Source organism: Oikopleura dioica, chromosome PAR (assembly GCF_907165135.1).
Source record: "Oikopleura dioica chromosome PAR, OKI2018_I68_1.0, whole genome shotgun sequence".
NCBI classification, from domain to species: Eukaryota; Metazoa; Chordata; class Appendicularia; order Copelata; family Oikopleuridae; genus Oikopleura; species Oikopleura dioica.
In genome coordinates, this window is record NC_137293.1 from 7,379,835 (window position 1) to 7,400,431 (window position 20,597).

General features: G+C 44.1%; 4 protein-coding genes and 1 pseudogene across 4 annotated transcripts; 4 read left to right on the plus strand and 1 right to left on the minus strand.

Moving 5' to 3' along the window:
* Positions 1-3: 3 nt before the first annotated feature.
* Positions 4-4,521, plus strand: LOC145704892 (serine/threonine-protein kinase Nek11-like). Its single transcript, XM_081782359.1, has 7 exons — positions 4-150; positions 192-625; positions 3,341-3,533; positions 3,579-3,833; positions 3,874-4,057; positions 4,102-4,314; positions 4,355-4,521. The coding sequence occupies exons 1-7, from the start codon at positions 48-50 to the stop codon at positions 4,494-4,496; spliced, it is 1,524 nt and encodes a 507-aa protein (XP_081638485.1). The 5' UTR covers positions 4-47; the 3' UTR covers positions 4,497-4,521.
* On the plus strand, positions 912-3,259 carry LOC145704888 (peroxisomal multifunctional enzyme type 2 pseudogene; annotated as a pseudogene).
* A 620-nt stretch (positions 4,522-5,141) lies between the features above and the next one.
* Positions 5,142-6,399, minus strand: LOC145705135 (protein lin-11-like). The gene is made up of 7 exons (XM_081782591.1): positions 6,295-6,399; positions 6,201-6,250; positions 5,969-6,094; positions 5,642-5,928; positions 5,477-5,601; positions 5,327-5,431; positions 5,142-5,279 (listed from the first exon to the last, which is right to left on the minus strand). Exons 1-7 carry the CDS (start codon positions 6,332-6,334, stop codon positions 5,167-5,169), a joined length of 846 nt encoding a protein of 281 aa, XP_081638717.1. The 5' UTR covers positions 6,335-6,399; the 3' UTR covers positions 5,142-5,166.
* A 419-nt stretch (positions 6,400-6,818) lies between these two features.
* LOC145705136 (uncharacterized) lies at positions 6,819-12,736 on the plus strand. Its single transcript, XM_081782592.1, has 12 exons — positions 6,819-6,826; positions 6,872-6,954; positions 6,995-7,789; positions 7,830-8,264; positions 8,306-8,822; positions 8,870-9,332; positions 10,320-10,736; positions 10,793-11,137; positions 11,197-11,915; positions 11,958-12,224; positions 12,272-12,427; positions 12,723-12,736. The coding sequence occupies exons 1-12, from the start codon at positions 6,820-6,822 to the stop codon at positions 12,734-12,736; spliced, it is 4,218 nt and encodes a 1,405-aa protein (XP_081638718.1). The 5' UTR covers position 6,819.
* Positions 12,276-20,590, plus strand: LOC145704897 (uncharacterized). Its single transcript, XM_081782365.1, has 4 exons — positions 12,276-12,427; positions 18,964-19,659; positions 19,705-19,945; positions 19,987-20,590. The coding sequence occupies exons 3-4, from the start codon at positions 19,828-19,830 to the stop codon at positions 20,343-20,345; spliced, it is 477 nt and encodes a 158-aa protein (XP_081638491.1). The 5' UTR covers positions 12,276-12,427; positions 18,964-19,659; positions 19,705-19,827; the 3' UTR covers positions 20,346-20,590.
* Positions 20,591-20,597: the final 7 nt, after the last annotated feature.

A 20,597-nucleotide genomic window follows, 5' to 3' on the forward strand; every position in this document is an offset into this window, starting at 1 on the left:
CGCTACTCAATTTTGTTTGCTTTTGTAGAATGAGACTGAGCTAGAAAATGGCTGTCAGAGATCGCCAAAAGGGAAATTATGTTCTGGAGAAACGACTTGGAGCTGGGAGTTTTGGTGAAGTCTACACTTGCTGGCACAATAAACGAGCAGGTACTCCTCGTTGATTTCAAGATATCAATTGAAATTTTAAGAGTACTATGAGGACGAATGCCTTGTTATAAAAATTATCAACATCGGCCCTGGAAGCAAATCTTCAGATGGGAAAGATCCTTGTGATGATGCGAAACGCGAAGCGAAACTGCTCCGTAAACTGAACCACAAATACATCATTCAGTTTCATGACTCGTTTATTGAACGAGAGTCTTTCTGCATCGTGACAGAATACTGCAATGGTGGCGATTTGGAGCACTACATTGTCCGGAGGAGAGACGTGAACGAGAAGATCTCATCTTGTCTTGTCATAAAATGGATGAAACAAATGACAGAGGCGATCAAATACATGCATACGTCCCGACCGCCAATTCTGCATCGAGATTTAAAGTCGCGAAATGTCTTTCTTGCTGGCCAAGATGTCAAAATCGGTGACCTTGGAGTGTCAAGAGTTCTTCAAGAAAGCTTCGCAAAGGTAAAGAATCTATCGTATGTTTACGCTGTGACTCGATAGACTTGAGATAATGTCAGCATCAAACGCATAAGATCAGAATTTACGATTTTGAAAAATCAGAATAGCATTCAAAAACATTTTATTTAGTCATTCTTGACACTGACTTCATAAAATAATCAAAGCTCTAACTTTTGAATCTTTGGCATAAATGCAAACAACCCGCCCAGAAAATATTTGCTAAAGAGAGGCGGTATATTTGCATTTGGCAGATATTTCATTTCTCCCTGCTTTTTTGGTACTGCTAAGAGTTCCTTACTCGCCAGAGAAACGAGAATGAACAGATTCCTGACAAGGACTGCGCCGAGAGTCGCAAAACGAAGCAACTCTACTCTCCGTTATGATGGTCGTGTAGCCGTTGTCACCGGCGCTGGAAACGGTCTTGGTCGAGAGTATGCTTTAGCACTTGGTGCTCGAGGAGCAACTGTCGTCGTCAACGATTTTGGCGGCGGAATGCACGGCGAAGGAGCTTCTAGTGTCGCTGCTGATGAAGTCGTTGCTCAGATCAAAGCTGCGGGAGGAAATGCGATGGCGAACTATGCAAACGTCTGCAATACGGACGAAGTTTTGGGACCAGTCCTCGAGGAGTATGGAAAGCTGGACATTCTGATCAACAACGCTGGAATCTTGAGAGATCGATCCTTCTTGAGAATTTCCGATGACGACTGGCAAGCGATCATGGATGTCCATCTTACTGCTTCTTTCAAGCTCTCCCAAAAGGCCTTCGAAGTTATGAAGGCGCAAAAGTATGGACGTATCATCAACACCTCCTCAAGCTCTGGAATCTATGGAAACTTTGGGCAAGCAAATTATGCCGCGGCCAAGATGGGTCTTGTTGGTCTAACCAACACCCTTGCAATCGAAGGGCGAAAAAACAACGTCCTCTGCAACGCTGTCGCTCCTCAAGCTCTTTCCCGAATGACTGAAAACATCTTCCCAGCTGATCTTCACGAAATGCTCGGACCTCAGTTTGTCGCCCCTCTCACCCTCTACCTCTGCCACGAAGACTGCGACGAAACTGGTGGCGTCTTCGAGACCGGTGGTGGTTACTCTAGCAAGCTCCGATTCCAGAGCACCAAGGGAGCTCTTTTCGCAACAAAAGCTGCCTATCCTACTGTCGAGGACGTTGCAGCGAAATTCGACGAAATCTGCAATTTCGATGATGAGCCAGAGGCTGTCGAGTCAATTCAGGAAGCTACCATGCGTATCATGAATGCCATTTCTGACATGCCTGACGCTCCAGAAGCCGCAGGAGATGATCCAGATGCTGATATCCAACCAAACAAGGCAAAAGCATGGAAATCAGAACCAGTTGACTGGGAATACACCAACAAAGACGTAATTCTGTACAACCTGGGTGTCGGTGCTGGACCAATGAAGGATAATTGCGAGCTGCGATTTATCTACGAAAATCATGATGATTTCCAGCCTCTTCCTTCTTTCGCCATCGTCCCTGCTTTCAAAGCCCTGACTGAGCTTGGCGAAACTCCTGGACTGAAAGTCAACCTTGCCAACATTCTCCACGGCGAACAATACATCAAGCTTCACAAACCCTTCGACGCTGATGGTGCCAAACTCACTACTACCGCGTCCGTTGGGGACGTATTGGATAAGGGAAAGCATCTTGTTTTCTCAACTGATTATGAATCCCGCGATGAAGATGGAGAGCTCGTCTGTACCAATCAATTTGTTACTTTTGTTCGTAACCAAGGAGGTTTTGGCGGAACCAACAATCCAGAAAATATTGTCGAGCCAATCGATGCCCCTGATCGAGAACCCGATCATACTTTTGAAGAATTCGTTCCAGAAGGACAAGCCGCTTTGTACCGATTGAGTGGTGATCCCAATCCTCTTCACTTGGATCCTGACTTTGCTCAGATGGCTGGCTTCAAGGTCCCCATTCTTCACGGAATGTGCACATACGGATACGCGGTCAGACATATTCAAAATCAATTCCCAGACACCCCCATCTCAGCGATTAAGGGACGCTTTTCATCTCCAGTTCTTCCGGGCGATACTCTCGTCACGAAAATGTGGAAAGATGGCGAAAAAGTTCTTTTCGAAGTCTGGATCAAGGAATCTAACAAGAAAGCGATTTCAGGCGGCTTTGTTGAATTCGGCTTCGAAGAGTCAGAATCATCCTCTGGATCATCTGCTTCTGCCACGGCGTTGCTTACTGACAAACTTTTCGCGGAGATGAGCGATAAGGTTGACGCCAGCGCGGTCAACAAAGTCAAGGGCATTTTCAAATTTGAAATCTTGGATGGTGGTAAACTGGCGAAAAGCTGGGTTGTTGACTTGAAAAATGGGGATGGATCAGTCTCAGAATCCGACGGCAAGGCCGATTGCACCATCATTGTTTCTGATTCTGACTTTGCCGATATCGCTGCCGGAAAGCTCGATGCTCAGAAAGCCTTCTTCGGTGGTCAGATGAAAATCAAAGGAAACGTCATGCTTAGCCAAAAACTTGGAACTCTTCTGAAATAAATATGCTGTGTCAATAATATCGATCCAAATTAAATTCTGATAAATAAAACCTTCTGAAAAAAAATTCAACCTAAAGAACGCAATTTCTTTTTCTTATCATAAAACAAGCATGCAGAAGATAATACGCTAAGGTCTTTCAGGATAAAGTCACAAGAAATATCAATAAATACAATAAATACTAATTGATCTTAGTCCTTCCTTGGTACGCCTTATTACATGGCTCCGGAGATGATCAAAGACGCCAAATATGACACAAAAGCTGATATTTGGTCGCTGGGTTGTATCATCCACGAGCTTATTCTTCTAAAACGAGCATATACCAGTGATTCTCTTATGCGTCTCATGTATAAAATTGTCGAGGATCCGGCGCCACGAATATCAAAAAGTAAATTGAAAAAATTGAAAAACGGTTTATTACACTCTATTTCAGATGAAGTTGCCGATCTCAAACTTTGGCCAGTTGTCGATATTCTTGCAAAAATGTTGGATAAATCGGCTCAGTCGAGACCGAGTGCTGCGCAAATTCTCCAAGACTCAATATTCTCAGAATCAAGAGCATCCTCCGCCACATCACGAAGTTCGACGGGCTCTCGTGGTTCACGCCCTGGCTCGGGAAAAGAGATGATTTCTATGACCTCGAAGCCTGATTTTACAGAAACTGTGAAGCAACTCGATACAATCAAAGGTTGGTTTTCAAACTGCGCTTTTTATAAAGAAATGTTTAGCAAAAACTTTTGCTCGCCACTGGTCTCAAACAAGTGATAAACAATCAAGTATAAGTTCTGATAAAACTCCGACAGCGTCGATAGATTTCGCTCTACCAGAAGAAATCGACGAATATGCTTCTCACTTAGAAGCCACTGAATATTCGGACTCCGAATCAGACTCATCTGATGAGGAGTCAACAAGGTTAGAAATCTTCCTTGTTATCAAAAATAAATATGTTTCTAAAGTGATGAAGACGATTCTGAGGACGATGAAATTATTCGAGAAGCTCGACTTACTCTGACTGATAAAATAAATGGAAGTTTATACCAAGAAGAGAAATTTGAAAGAATCGATCCAAGCACTGATCTTGCTTCCGGAGTTTTAACGAGTAAATACGAAAGATTAAAAAAGCAATGCATCGATATGCTGGGAAAAGTCAATTTTACGAATGCTTATAAGTAAGTGGCGAATGATAAGCTTTCTCGTAACGGTTTCTAGTTTCTTTCGTCGAATGTACGAGTTGAAAGAGTTCCCTGAAGATATCATCTCAGAGCTAGGAGAAATTGTCGGCCCTTTAGCTAACCACTGTATGATTGTTGAAGAATTGATAATGCTTGAGGACCAGTTACGCAAAAATTAAAAAAAATCTATTCCTAAAAATTATTGACCTTTCTCTCTCGCTCTCAGTTGGAGTTTCACTTATTACTGCTTACTTACCCGCTTTCTTACTTCCCCTATCCTCTTGTCTTCCCCTTATATGCTTTCAAGTGCCTTTAATTCTACTTTTTTATTTTCAAGAATAGATTTTTCTAAAAAATTTATAATTTTAAATTGTTCATAAAAATGATGCTTATGTTTTGTCATTTGATGATCTTACTGTCATAATTTCATCATTGCAAGAATGAACTTTATTTGCAGGTTCTGCCTTATTTTTAAGCCTATAAATCAGTGCAGGAATAACTGTTACCATGCACTCCAATTGAAGCATCTGCACTCCATTTCATTCGCAAGAAAAATTATCCACGTGGATAGTAAATTTCTCCGAAATTATGCAAAAAAAATTGTCCATGATTGAAAGATGTAGGCTCGAAGCTAAATTGCCGTAAAATTGGATCACGAGCTGGAGGGATCACTACACATCTGTATTCCGGACGCTGGGCACACCTCTCAAATTGAAGATCGATGCAGGGTAATTAGCATTGACGTGATTTACAACTCATCAAAAAAGCATTGTCCTTTGAGTGTACCGCTTCTGCATTTATTTAAATATACAACAGAGAGAAAGTGAAGAGGAAGTATACAATATTCCTTTAGATATTTTTGAACCAGGATGTCAGGTCCCCACCTGGATTTTCTTCGATCGGCATGTTCATATTTGCATAAGCCATTTCAGCTCCAAATTGATCTTGCGAATTCATCATTGCTAAAATATAAAATATGCTCGAGAAAACTTCGAAGCTAGTATCTCACCTTGATAGTGGTAGTCAGCTTCGGATGGGTACATTCGTTTTGACAAGTCGCACTGTTTCATCTGCTTTAGTCGGCGTTCTTTGCTTCTTCGATTTTGGAACCAGACTAGTCGGATTGTAAAAGCAGACATAAAAGAGGTATTATAGTTACCTTGAATGACTCGCATAGACAGTCCAGTCTCCGATGATAGTTTCTCTCTCATGTGTCTAGTCGGCTTCGGCGCTGCGAGAAATGCATTTTTCAGAATCTCCAGCTGCTTGGCTTTGATCGTCGTCCTTATTCGAAATTTTGAAAAGGAAAGTGGTTATTCTTTACCTTGGGCCACGACGCTTTGTTTTACTAGGGCTGATTTCAGTTTTGTCGTTAGAGTTTTCATCCTGGGGATCGTTGGACTCAGGTGAGCTTTCTGGGTCTCCTTCTGATGTTCCTTGATCTTGAGGGCTGCTGATTTTCATGTGAGTCGGGCAAATGATTTCGCCGTTTACAAAGTGAAATGGTGCTCCCTTTGGAACTGCACAGTCGCAGCATTTGTAAACGATGCATCGATGATGAAAGATGCCAGTTGGAAAAGCTTGTATCCAGTCGTTTACTGTTATCTCGCCCTAAGAAATTTCAAGACACGAGTTCTGAGATGCGGCTTACCTGGCATCCCAAACATCTTTTCCCAGTCTTGCATCTTTTGCAATAGCAATCGTGGCACAGAATATTATCAGAGTTCTTCGTTTTCCATGCTGATGGCGTTTTCAATTCAGTGTTGCAATCATAGCACTAAATAAGGCTGAGTATTCTCTTCGTTGTCTTCAAGTTTGACGAAATAGACAACCCTCTTTCGTTTATATTATAAACTTTATAATATAAACTTTATATCTCTTACCGTCAAACAGGTCTCGTGGAAGAAATCGTGATCTATGCATAGAACAACCCCTTAAATAGTCATTAAAGCTCTCGGCAAGGTTAATTATACGGACCTTTAATCTCTGTCTCGCAATTTTTGCAGGTCCTCGTCATTACACGTTAATTATCAAATTTCCTCGTGTTCCTTCAACAAGCTGAAATTGAGCTGTTCGATCAGGGTTAATTAGCATGCATAGACTCTAAATCACCTGGGGGCGCTGTACATGCTGGTCGCCGCACGCGCCTGAGGGTAACTGTATAATTGCATACAGATAGGTGCTAAATGATCGATCAGTTCTGAAGGAGTAGCCTTGAACGGCGATCAAATCTGCATGCATTAAAATCTCGCCTGAGGAAAGTCACGAGGCTAATGATGCGAATCGCCGTATCATAAGGGTCATGCTGTTGGTTTATGCGGAAAATCCCGCGGAAACTCAAGTGACGACTACCAATGCTTGAACTCAAGTGCGAAATTGGTTGATAACTGTATTCTGCACGACGATTTATTGCAGTGATTCTCAAAAATATTTAACGAGTGTCAATAAAAGTCAGTATTTAAAAATCGTAATTTCAATTCAATTTCACTTAGATTCGAAATCATGAAAGGTAAGATCGAGAAAAAAGGTTTCAAGTCTATCCTTGCTATTCTAGTGCTTTCGAGTCTTCTCGCCAGCTCCCTGGCTGACATTTATCTCCACTTTCCGCGAGGAAGTAACAATCGTCTCAACGAACAGGTAAGTGTCAATCAATTTTAAAAAATTGACCAAGAAATAGGGAGGAAACCGCGAAAACGGTAATCGACTTTTCGACTCCCAAAATGGCGGAGGAGGAGGCTACAATGTCGGCGATTTGACTTCGGAAGCTGCCACGACCGTTGAGGGTCAAAGCAAAGCTACTTACTTCCAATCAGGCGAGGAAGCCCCGACCGAACTCGCCATTGAGTGGTTCAGCCAGCACGGGTGCGGTTTGGCTAACAAGAATGATGCCAACTGGATCAACTGCCAGATCGTCATTCAATACATGTGCCAAGACTCTGGTTCTACTCGAATGTCCAATGGTTTTGTTACTACGTCATCGCAGTACACTGAGCCAGCTGCCGACGAAGATCACGACGCCACCCTCGCTCGAAAGGACACGGATTTTGAGGAGGTCCCGGATACGGGCTTCCACGAATCTTGGGAATCATACGATGCATGCTACCGACGAGAGCGCAATCGAGGCCTTTTTATGGCTGATAAGAACCCAGGTCGATCGAAAGGAGCCACGCGAACTCGCCAAAATGCGAACGGTAACAAACGAGGTCTTGAGTGTCCAGAAGAGAGAGACTACTACCCCTACTGGCATCCATCTGAGTGGACTGACATTGCTGTTCTCACCTCCGAACCGACAAAATGTGAAAACATGGTAGCAAACTCTGGTAACCGAGTTGTCAAGCATGAATGTGTTCATTTCATCGACGAAAACACCGTTCAAGGCTGGTCCGAAGCAAACCACAAAGAAGCTTGTGACATGGCTGAAGGAACTTGGATTGGCTTTCAATCTTACAAAGACATCATCGGAGAGGATCAGGTATGAAATAAGAAATATGGCAAACCTGAAACTTGAATAGCTTGAATGCGAGAAGCAAATGATCAAGAACAAAGATGTTCGATGGGCTGTTCCATACTTGACTGGTCCCGGTCGATACCAAGCTCCGAAGGAAAAATGTCTTGTTCTCCATCCTGAACCAGAATGCATCACCGCTCCCAACATGCGCACCAACCACAACGGCAACACTGACGAAGGTACTCTTCCCAACTTCAAATGGACACTTCCACATTACGAGGCTCCCGAGTTCACCAAAGAGTGCGCTCTCCGAATTCGATACAACATTACGACCAACGATTACCCAGATGACTTCTCCACTGATCAAACCGAAACTTATTATTCTTCCCCCGAAATTTGGGCGAACCCTGTGATCTCATACAAAGGAATTGACCTCGCTCTTGCGATCAATACTGCTCAATTCGGACGTGTCTTCCAGGATCGAACTCATCTTTTCCAGGTAAAATTTTACCACCTTCCCTCAGCTTATTCAAAATCAAGATTGTTCCCCGACCGGCAAGTATCCCAGATGATCATAAAATTTTCAACGTCGGAGTTCGAGGTCGACGAGGAAATGCCGCTCAAACTTACCCAGCCATTGAATACGACTTCAGCCCCACAGATCTCGAAATCAACAGTTATGATCTTGTGCACTTCCAATGGGAAGGCTCAAACACCTCTCCCACTGGCGCTGGTCAAGGTCAGGAAAATACCGATCGAAGCAACATCGTCCCTCTGGTCAAACCGAACACCAACATTCCCGCCGGATGGATCGAAGATCAGAATCAGAATGATGATCTTCCAGTTGATCACTTTTCTTTTGAAGAAAATGGCGTGCGACGAACATTCTACGTCCGACCAACCTATGGCTACAACATGCTTGAGGTTAAAAACGCCTGCAATTCTTTCGATATGGAACTTCCAATGCCGACTAGCGATGCATACAATGAGGCACTCAATAAGTACTGGTTTAATCCAGAAGGAGTTTGGAAAGGCGATTTCCCTCTTGGCATCAATGGTAAGAAATTATATCAAAAAATTTTCCACAAAATGAATATTCAATAGCAAAATGGATCGAGAGTGAAACCGAAGAAGGAATTGTCTACAATCACTTTGACGGAACTAATCCTAAGATGGATTTCTATAATACCATTTACACGCTTGCTGTCATGAAAGAAAACGGAAAATGGTATAACGCCCGGCATGAGTGGGACTACGGCTGGTTCCCATGCGTCAAAGAGGTCTACGACGTTAAGCTCCCCGATCCGGAGATGTTCTCTGAATGGCTTTGGACGTCTGGTGATGTCAGCGATCTTACTCACATGGACGACCTCAAGATTCAAATGGCAACCGGCGGTTTCTACGGATGCCACCATGAAGGCCGATGCTCCAACCCAGCGGAGAATCCAGTCGAACCGATGAACAACCTCTTGAACAACGCCCCTGCCTACTTCAAAGGAAACGTCGTCCGAATGAACAAGGGAATCCACCAGTACATGTGTACCAGGAACGGATCTGAAAATTATATGTATCTCAGTAATATTGAACTATAAATCGTCAGACCTCGAAAAGAAACAACGCGTTCACAAACCGATCTCACAAGGGAACCATCATTGTTCACTAAATTCGGGCCAAACCAAAATCAGGAAGTATAAAGATGGGAAGTGACAAAAAAGGAAGTGATACTTTTGGAATGGGTTTTCATTGGCCGGTAGGCCAAATGCAGCGATCTTATTGGTCTTCAGAAAATGCATTTCCTTTTTTGTCGCTTCCTATCTTTATACTTCCTGATTTTAGTTTGTGCCCTAAATTCAAGCTCTCTGACTTTCTGAAGAGTAATACAATATTTCTTTCCCTCAAATGGTTTTCATTCTTCGTCTTTTAAAATTTACTGAAGGGTCTCTTATTTGAAGATTTAATGAAGATTTATTCTTAAAAAAATCATAAAATTGCCGAATAACAATAGTAATCAATCAAATTAATTCTTAGAGAGTTTGCTTTTTGAAACTAAATCCTTTCTTTTATTAAGATTTTTCTCTGAAATGAAAGCTATAATATGTTTTATTGTGGTGACACTATTGTGATGTCTTTATTTTGGCGTGTGCTTCCGATGATGAATAGACATATATTTGAGTGTTAGAAACATAATTACGCTTATGTCGTCATACAATGAAGTCTTTTTAACGACTCTGGCATGGCTTAGCTCACTAAGCCCTACAGCAGTGAAGTAAAAATTCTTGATTATAAGGAAGTTGTTGTCTCTTTTACACCCCGATGCCGCAAACAGAAAAGAGATAATTGTATGAAGATGAAGAGAAAAATACTGATTTTAATATTATTAACGAGTTTATTGGATTTTGGGAATGCTTATAAATTTACTGGGGGCGACAGTTGTATTGATAACGACAAGCAATGCGACTTTTTAGGAAAGGTTTTTGGCAGTTTTATTTTTGATTATGTTTTGACGAAGAAAAAGGTAAAACCGAACGAAAGAACAAATTTCATTAAAAGACAGTTGCACTTCTTCAAACTGCAAAAGTGAGATCAACAAAGAACGAGTCTGGTTCTACGGACATGAGTTCAATACAAATAAGGTCTTTGTCCATGCAAATGGGCACACGACATTCGGAGACGAAGAGATCGACTTCGGAACAAAATCATCATTCGGTCAAGCTACTATGAGATCTTATGGATCACGTGGATTTCCTTATGTAAACCTCCCTTACTTCAAGTGCTTCAGTGATGAAATGATAGAGATAATTGAGTACGAGTTTTATTGGACCTTATCAGACGATTGCCGACACGAAGCTCAAGAAGTTCAGGAAATTATCGACGAATACTTTGATGAAGAAGAATGCAAAACATATTTCGAAGTTATCTGGAAAACTTGTGTACGCGAAGATAGGAACGGGCTTATTCATCTAATAAAAAAGTAATGAATTTTAATTTATCAGTGTTTTGAAATGGAGATTTTCAAGCCGTAAAAAGCACAATTCACGATGACTTCTCATCAATTATCGTTTCATCTACGGATTATACGCTCATCATCAATCATTATGAAAACCTCTCAGAAATCAACGCGGAGGTCCTTGTTGTTGGCGTTGCAGGAGGCGAGTTCACAAAATCTTGGTTTAGCTTCGACATCAACCAGACAGAGAATGCAGATCACAAGGCGACGCTATTTCTCGGAAGCTTGCAGAAGTCATCAAATATGGTTGGGGAAAGAAAGGGCTACTGGGCCTGGTCTTCCGAACAGCAGGAAGAACAAGAAACGCCAAGTAAGACCTGTCCAAAAGATGGACCCTGGGAGCCAAAAGACATGCACAATCGATCGTACATCAACTTGCAGTTTAAAAATGCACCGACTTCCGTCAATACTCTGGCAATTCGAGCGTCGTCCGGGCCTGCGCGATTGATCCGAATGGCAGGGCAGTTTGGACGGAACCTTATTTTGATGAGTGCCTTGTTGGCGACCTCGGAAATATGACCAGTGTTAGCTCAAAACAAGCGACGCAGTTACTCAATGCCATTGCAGAGCGATTCGGATCTCTTGACAATCTAAAACCTGAAGATGCGCAACAACTTATTGACGAAGTTGAAGACATCATGGATAAAATCGATGTCTCTGAGGAAAAATTCGATCTCGTTCTACCGAACTTGCTGATTTCCGTTGATCTGATGTCTAGATACGTGACTTTTGGTGATACATCGATCGTAACAAGATCGACTTTACCAGACTCTACTTTCAAATGCGGTCTTGCAGAGGAAGCAAGGCTTGATTTAGGATCAAAATCACTTATCCCACAGCTTAATTCTATTGCAGAAAACAGAGTCAAATGCGCTATTTTTGCAAATGCTTCAATTTTTGCTACAAATGCCAGTCAAACGACAACAGGAGAAGCCATTTCTTTCTCAATTGGCGATTACAAGATTGAAGACTTGAACCGAGACGACAGAATTCAGCTTGTGTTCTCTAGAGATTCCACAAGAAGGGGAGCTAACCGAAATTGGGACACCTGCAATTACTGGGACATAGAAGCGCAAGAATGGACTGATAGCGGATGCATCAAGGATGTGAGACAATCAACTAAAGGAAGGGTCAAAATCGATAGTTTTATCAATAAAACTTTCATCAAAAATTGACCATGAAAAGACAAAACCGTTTGCAAATGTAACCACTTCACCAATTTTGCTGCTCTGTACACACCATTCCGCGATGAAGACTCAATTCCAGAGGCTCATAATCTGAATATGACTACTTACATCGTTTCCGCCTTGTCTATCGCTTGTCTTTTGGCTACTTTAGGAATTCACCTGTGGTTTGAAAAGTTGAGATCAAACGCGCAAAAGAGAATTTTGATCAGTCTCTGTTTCGCACTTCTTGGTCGTGATGCTTGTATTCTAGCCATAGGATTCTCAGGCAAGAGAAATTCTTTATGTGAAAGTTTGTTTACATTAAATTTCAAGGAACTGGCCTAGCCAGCTGCGAGTGCAAAGATGCATATTTCAAAGCATACGCGGGGAATGATACAGAGAGCTCATGCGGATTGATCGAAAAAAGAAATGATACGATTGGAGACTCCATCGGAGATGTTGTTGAAGCTTATAGAATTGGTGACGACGGTAAGAATAATGAAGGGATCCTAGCTTCTGCTGAATCTCCCACTTCTAGCGTAGTTTGCCTGCTCTCTATATCTGGACGAGTGAAGAAAACGAGTAAAGTATCTTTGACGTCTGTATTTCGAGCTGGAGTAAAATAGAGGTTAATTCACGAACTGCGTGAATTACCGAATGGAGAGAAATACACGGCGGCGACCGAGCAAAGCTCGATCTAGATAAGCAAGTGACCTTAGGGGACGAGGGAGTCTAACGAATCTAAGATCCCAATACCCCCCATGAGACTGAAACGTCCTCTAAGGCCAAAGTGTGTGATTTTTGCAGGAGTATAAGCGTAAGATGAGTAACATGGCAGGTTCGAAACGTCGAGGCAGTCTGATTCGCGTTAAAAAACCCTTTTTTGGGAAAAAGCTTGAATCAGATGCGAAGTTTTCGTGATGTCCGAGCGGTGATGACATGAAGGAGTAGCTGCACATGTAGAAGAACTCAAAATACGTCGGCGACGGTAAACTGTGATAATTTCCGTACCTTTTCAGGCCCCGGTCGATGAATAGGGGACCTGAGTGGGGCAGTACTTGCGCTTAGTCGTATGACTGACCCGAGTTTGTGCCGATGTTTAGAGGTTCGACGGGCCTCGTTTCACGGTGTGCTCGTTTTGTATGTTTCGGGAGATGAGCTGCTCCAACTTCGGTTAAAGTCGCATTCGGATCGGCGCCGGCTGAGTATTGACGATCTGGTGAAGACTTTGGACGGGTTCTTTTCTTGCTGTTTTCAGTTGCTGAGCCCTCAACTACTGTTGAATTTTGTTTATCGACTGACATATGGCTATTGTCGGGCGCAGCAACCTCCGAAATCACTGTAGCATCAGCTGACATGTCCTCGGCAGTTTCATAAAGAGTACCACCAGAGTACCAGCGATCTGACGGCTCGGCTGGAGCTACCGACGAGTCCAAAATAGATGTAGCGGTTGTATCTCCCAGATTTTCCATGTCCAATCGGCGTCTACTTTCCAAAATAGGTGATAGAGATGATCTTGGCGGTTTTTCCATAGCAACCATCGGAGTCGACGCGACCTGAGAAGATTTCCTCCCCCCATGCGACTTCGACCCGGACTTTTCCATCGGTTTGGAAGTAGGAACAGGCGATTTTTGTGGGACTTTCGACTTAACGATTTCGGTTAAATGTGGGAATACGTACTCGGCCTCGTAGTAATCAATCCAGCGTAAGTCGTGATTTCGTTCTGCGGCGTGAACCACGTGTTCTCGATGGATGAAATCACGTTGTCCTTTTTTATCTTCGACCATGACGACCCAGTCGTTGCTCGAAACGGCTTTCAGGGGACCTACCCAGCGTTCCTTCTTGCTTTTAGCGTCGGTCAGGTTTTCTCGCTTAATGTACACGACAGCGCCAGCGGGGATTGGTCTCGGCTTAGGCTCGTTTTTCAGCCTGTGCTCCATGGCTCGGTCAGCAGCTTCCATCGCAGTTTTCACAATGGCTTCCGCCGATTTCGCTAAAGCTCCAACATTGAGACCAAACACCTGAGGTGTTTCCGCTGTCATTTCTGCGCCAGTAGAGTGGGTGAAAGTACTTTTTCGGCCAAACCAAACTTCTCGCGGTGAAATTTTCGTGCTTTTGTTTTTCACACTATTGAGCGCGCGCATCACGTGGGGAACGCAGTCGGCCCAAGTTTTTCGACCGGAAGATGAGTTGACCATGCAGAATAGACTGTTTTTGATAGTCCGATTCGCTCTTTCTGCGAAAGCGTTTGATTGAGGGTGAAATGCGGTACTTATTGTATGTTTTATCTGGTTAAGCTTACACATTTCGTCAATCACGCTTGCGCAGAAGTGGGTACCTCTGTCACTGTGTAGATGTTTCGGCAAGAAATCCATGGGAAGGAAGACCTTGTAGATGAGCGCTTTTGCAGCGCAGATAGCAGTGTCGGACCGCGTCGGAATGCACCAAGTGTAGCGAGAGAAAGTGTCCGCCACCACCAAATAATACTTGAATCCGCCAGCGGGAGGCATACAAGCGAAATCGATCTGAATCGATTCGCCAGCTGTTTTTCCACGACGAAGGGTTCCAAGTGGCGGTTTGGTACGAGTTCCAGCAGATCCTTTTCTGCGTAGGCAAGGGACGCAGCTGTGGACGTAGTTAGAAACATCGTCTTGAAATGAAGGCCACCAAACGTCCTCTAATCGCTCTAAAGTCCGCGGCTCGCCCAGATGACCGGACAAGTCGTGAGCTAGAAAGAGAAAGTGACTTTTTACCGCTTCCGGTACCACCGCCCGCGCGCCAGATTTGAATTGACACATCAAGCACCCGGTAGTGTTATCCAGGAACAGAGCTTTTTCCATCTTGAGTAGAGACGATTGTCGGTGGTCGGAGTCCTTCACCAGCGATTTTATGTCCAGTGGCTCCTTACCAGATTCCAGAAAAGTGATGATTGCACTCAGAGCAGAGTCCTCCCTTTGATAGTCCAGAATGTTATTATAATTCGCTGACACCAACGGAATCTCCATTGGCGCCGCGATAGCCTTGACGTTTACCTTATGTATCTTCACCTCTGATAAAGTGATTTTCTCCGGAAACTGATTTTCGTTCCAGAAAGGGACGAAGACACGTACTGGTGAATTCTTGTCGATTTCGTACTCGCGACCAACGGGAAACTCAGAGTCGTATCCAAGTGATTTGTCGTCCTCGCCAGGTCTGCGGCTCATAAAATCGGCGAATTGATTTTCTGATCCCTTGATGTAGACAATGTGAAAATCGAATTCTTCCAATCGGCTTTGCCATCGGCTTATTTTAGAATTCTTGAACTTCTTTTTGTGTAGGAAGATCAAAGATCTGTGGTCTGTGTGAATCTGAAAGAATCTACCTTTCAGGAGCTTTTCCAGTCGCTCGCAGCACCAGACAATGCTAAACATTTCCTTTTCTGAAGTGTTCCATTTTCTTTCAGCTTTGTTGAAGGTGTGGGAAATCGCGCTTACTAGGTGCACTCTCCCGCCATACTCTTGTAGCAGAACACCACCCGCTGCGTACAGGCTCGCGTCTGTGTAGAGGTGAAAAGACTCGTCAAAGTTAGGAAAGCTTATGACAGGAGTCTCGGAGAGTCGTCGTTGAATTTCCTTGAGCGCCAAATCCGCTTCTTTGGTCCACTTGAAACAATTTGTTTCGTTCGCCGAATTTCGAACATCGTTTATGGGTTTCATTCTGCTCGAGAAGCAACCGGATGAAATAGCTTCGCCCATTTTTGTTTCTAGAAAACCTCGGATCCAATTCAATGACCCGATTAATGAAGCTAACTCCTTTTGGGAGCGTGGGGGTTTCATCTGACGAAGGGCGGAGACTTGCGCAGGGTCCGGTTTGATTCCTTCTTCGTTGATGATTCGGCCCAAAAAGTGAGCTTCTGATTGTAGGAAAGAGCACTTTTCGCCCTTGAGTTTAGCGTTAAACTTGCGGAGCGCGATGAATAGGTTTCGGAGAGTGTTGTAATAGCAGCTGAAAGACTTCCCAAAACATACTATGTCATCGATATAAGAAAGCATCTTCTTCCTGGTGGGGCTTGAGTCGAGAATCGTGTTTACGACGCGCGAGAATATATTCCCCGAGCATCGATAACCGAAAGGTAATCTGCAGAAGGCGTAAGATTTCCCACCCCACTGGAAGGAAGTCTTATACCTATCGCTTTTCTTAATAGGGCACTGCCAATATCCGCTCCGCAAATCAACTGTGGCGAAATACTTGTTGCCCGGTCCAATGTTCGCGATCGTATCCTCCATGCTCGGAAGATGATATGGGTCGGATTTGTCGGAGAGGCATTTGTTCAAGCTGTTCTTGTAGTTGATGCAGAAGCGCATTTCCCCAGATTTCTTAGGGATTGGCAGAACGGGGCTATTAAACCCTTTCTGGTCCTTGATCTCTTCTATTATTTTCGTATCGAGCAGTTCGGAGATGTGATCAGTGACCTGGCCATGAAAAGCTTGCGGAATAGGGTGTTGACTGATGTTTCGACTCGTACCATCAGTCGGGATTTCGATCTCGAATGGGAATTCACCCATTTTTTGACCGTCGCAGCCGAATCTGTCGTCGAAATCCAAACACAGCTCGGCGACCACCTTCTTTTGCCCCGGGTCGGCGTTTGCTGGTAGGGTAATTCCGAGTTTTTGCTTCGCTAGCTGAATGGGGCACCTGGCTGCGTTCTTGTTAGGTGCGTCCAGCTTTGGGACTTTTGGTGGCGGTTGAGTGCGGGATCGATCGCTATCCTTGACCGCTGATCTAGTAGTCAAGTATTTCTTGATTTTGGTCCGCTTCACTCCGTCCAGCTTCACCACTTGAGTCTCAGTTTGTGTGAAGGCTTCGTTGTAGCAAAATGAGAGAGTACGATTCTTATTGTCGACTGTGAAGCTGTCCGTCATCGCATTCTCTAGTATATCGCGGCCCAGTAGACTTGGGTATTTACTGCCTGGCATAATGGTGAGATTCAGGGAGAATGCAGGGCCACCATTGAATGATAAGCGGCAGGGAAGGATACCCATCGGCTGCTCGGCGGGAATATTTGGGCTGAAACCGGTGACCTTGAAGGGACAGGGCTTCAGCATCTGGAGAAATTCGTCGGGAACGTAAGCAGCGGACAGACAGGAGGACTCGGCTCCGCTGTCGACTTCCATCGATACGTCAAAACTTTTAGAGCCCGTAATGATGGTAGCCGAAGCGAAATAAGCCTTTCCTGGTCGCTTCTTCTTCACTGTGTAAAAGTGAACGTCGAATGGTTGGAAATCTTCAACGTTCTTAGTCGTATTTATCTTCTTGGATTCTGGTTGTTTATCGTCTTTCCCATCCTTAGAATCGTTGCTGGCGCGCTTAGCATTCTTCTTCTTTTGTTCTTATTTCTGTTGAAGTGCTGGGAGACGGTCGCGCTGTCAACTCGATTCTGTCTTGTGGATTGGGCGAGACGGCAGAGTTCGTTGATATCGTAAACTTTTGATAGGCTTGGAAGGATTGCGTTGAAAACGTCTGGTTCTTCTTTCCTAAGATTCAAGTACAGCATCATCGTCGAGAATATGTCAAATATTTCATCGACCCCGGCGTCGGCTGACTTCTCTTGTCGGTAAGAGTTCAAAGTCGCTTGCTTCGCCTCGTTCATCTTTTGCAAGACGTTGGCGGTGTAGTGTGCAAACGGCTTCGAATGGTCGTATTCGACGTCGAAAACTTCGCTTAGCTTCAGTAAGTAGTGACTCTTCGCGGCGAATGATTTCTCTAGCAGCGCCTTGGCCGATTTCCAGTCTTGACAATTCAGAAATTCGGTTCCAAGTGAGCGTTCGATGTTCAAGTCGAAGTGGCTGTACACTGCTGCGATGAAAGGCTGTTCACGTGAAGGTCTGTCGCGGACGTAGGCGCGGTGATAAATGTCGGCTCTGCCCAAGAAGGTGTTGAAAGATGTGTTGCATGCGGCGTCCAGCTTCGGCAAGTCTTGGACGTGACGAGACCAGGTAGTGGCCACCCATGCTTCTTCTCTCATTGTCGCATTCGTAGAGTCTTTTCCTTGATCGAGCTCGCAGGTAAGAAGCGTTGTACTGAGCTGTTCTAATTTTACTCTGCTTTCTGTGATCAAGGGCTCTAGGCTTGGCTTTAGTGATTCGTCATTTCGCACTTGTTCTTCGAGGTAGTTTACTCGATCGTTTATGCTTCTTATTTCGGTGACGGTTTCTAGCAGTGATTTGTTCGCCGCCATAGCTCGAAATATATCGGCAGTAAGGGTTTATGGGCCTTGGATTACCTTTCAGGCCCTCAGAAAATACTGCGACTAAAAGTCGCAATATGATGAGCTGAGGTGCCTTTTTGCGCAAACGCCCGACGATTTCTCTGTCCAGCGATTGTCGAAATTTCAAGGTCTGGTCCAAGGGTCGATTCTTCGTAAACTTCTCTCGATTTTTGGTGAAAAGTGGCGAAAGAATTATGTTTTTCTCAGTATTTTAGGTTTTCCCCGGCGTGCGTGCGTGGTTGCGTGGGCGCGACTTTCGGCGCGTGGGTCGTGGTGGCGCTCGTGCGGTGGCGCTCGCTCGGGGTGGTGTTGGTGTGGTGCGGCGCGGAAAATTCTCTGAGTGGAGTTTCTCCGGCGGCGCGGTGGCGGTTGGTGATTCGGTTCCCCTCGACTCCGCTGACGGCCAATCAGCGTCCAAGTTGCGAAACTTCGGTTGTCGATGGCGGAAAATTTACCTTTTCTCCAACGGGACTACTCTGATACCACTGAAGGGATCCTAGCTTCTGCTGAATCTCCCACTTCTAGCGTAGTTTGCCTGCTCTCTATATCTGGACGAGTGAAGAAAACGAGTAAAGTATCTTTGACGTCTGTATTTCGAGCTGGAGTAAAATAGAGGTTAATTCACGAACTGCGTGAATTACCGAATGGAGAGAAATACACGGCGGCGACCGAGCAAAGCTCGATCTAGATAAGCAAGTGACCTTAGGGGACGAGGGAGTCTAACGAATCTAAGATCCCAATAATAAAAAGAAGGGTGGCTATAAATATTCTCCGCTAGAATGGATGAAACTGCGCTATGAGATGAACTATTGTCCTCAACTGGTCACTGCCGCCGCCTTTGCTCAATATTTCATCACCGCCGTATTTTTCTGGATGGCGTGTGAAGGGGTACACTTGTACTACAGGAATGGTCGCTCAAACAGCTCAGATGAACACACTCAATATCTCACTGCCAATGTTCGTCTCTTCGAGTGTTACATTCTTATCAGAATGAATAAATTTATTCCCAAAACTCGGACGGGCAGTATTGAACATCCTTTGTTAAAAGCTTTGTTCTTCTTAATTTCTTCGACCAAAAACAAGTGTCGCCGTCGTGCTCAACAAACCAAGGAGCAAGTACATCACGAAGCTCTCCGTCGTCGGCTGGGGAATGCCGCTGCTTTTTACCGTCATTGTTCTGATTGTCGAAGCCACTACTGGAAAAGGATACAAGCTGAACTTCGAGTACGCAAGAGATGAGGCTATAGAAACGAATTTTTGGATATTTCTTGATGACACCATGTATTATGTTTTCATTCTGACGCCTTTTGTGCTCATTTGGCTCTTTAATTAGGGATCAAAACTTCTATGTAGAAAAGCTCAGCGGATATTTCTTTGACTTGTTTTTGATCCCTTACTTTATCATGGTGATGTTCGGAATGGTCCTTTCAGCGCTAATCAATAGCCAAAGTAATGTTGTCAAGACTTTTCAAAGGTACGCACTCATCAACTGTCAAAAGATCTTCATCATCTTTTGTAGGATATCGAACTTTCTCTCCATGAAGCCAGATGAGAAACGAAAACCACTCGCGCTGCACCACCAAAACTGTCCAGAAACTTATCGAACAACGCAACAAAGAATCATCAGAAACGACTTCAGGGAATGATTGGGTTGCTGACCATCCTTGGTGGTGCGCAAATAATGATGCTTTTGCTTGCCGATCCGAGCTCGAACAACAACGCTCTTTCGTTCATATTCATCATTTTGAACGGACTTCAAGGTCAGTTTTCCATCTTTTCTTATTTTTGAGTGATTTCTTAGGCGTTTTCATCTTCATCTTCTACGTCCTACTCCGCGAGGATGTCCTGAAAACCATGGGATTCGCCATCAAACCCAGAAAAGAGAAACCAACCATCACCCAAAAGCGCTCTGGTCTAACAGATTCGTCAATCTTGGACCAAACGCCATCGACAGAAATTCCAGAGGAGAAGTTTTTCCAGGCGATCTCGCAAAAATCATCATCGAACATTTCAACGAAGCCAATTGGCAACAGCCCGAAGTTGTTGAGGAACAGACACGTGTTCTGGAAGAGTCCTACGATTCGACCAGATACTGCAGGAACAGAATTTGAACTTTCACTGATAACTTCACGCCTCTTTGAAAGAGCGTCTTTTTGTTAATTCTGATAAAGATGGCCCTCGCGGAAAGTCAGAAAGGCAACCTCCAGAAGCTGGCCAAAATTTGATGACAGAAAAACGAACCGTCAAAACAACGACCTCGCTTCCCACTTTTGGATCCTCAAAAGACCCTGCTATCGAAGATTTCCGTCGATGAGCGACTGTACTCAGTCAGATACTGTTTTACAAGCAATTTTATACATTTTTCAGACGACTTTTTTAATTCTTATGACAATAAAATATCACTGCCGATTT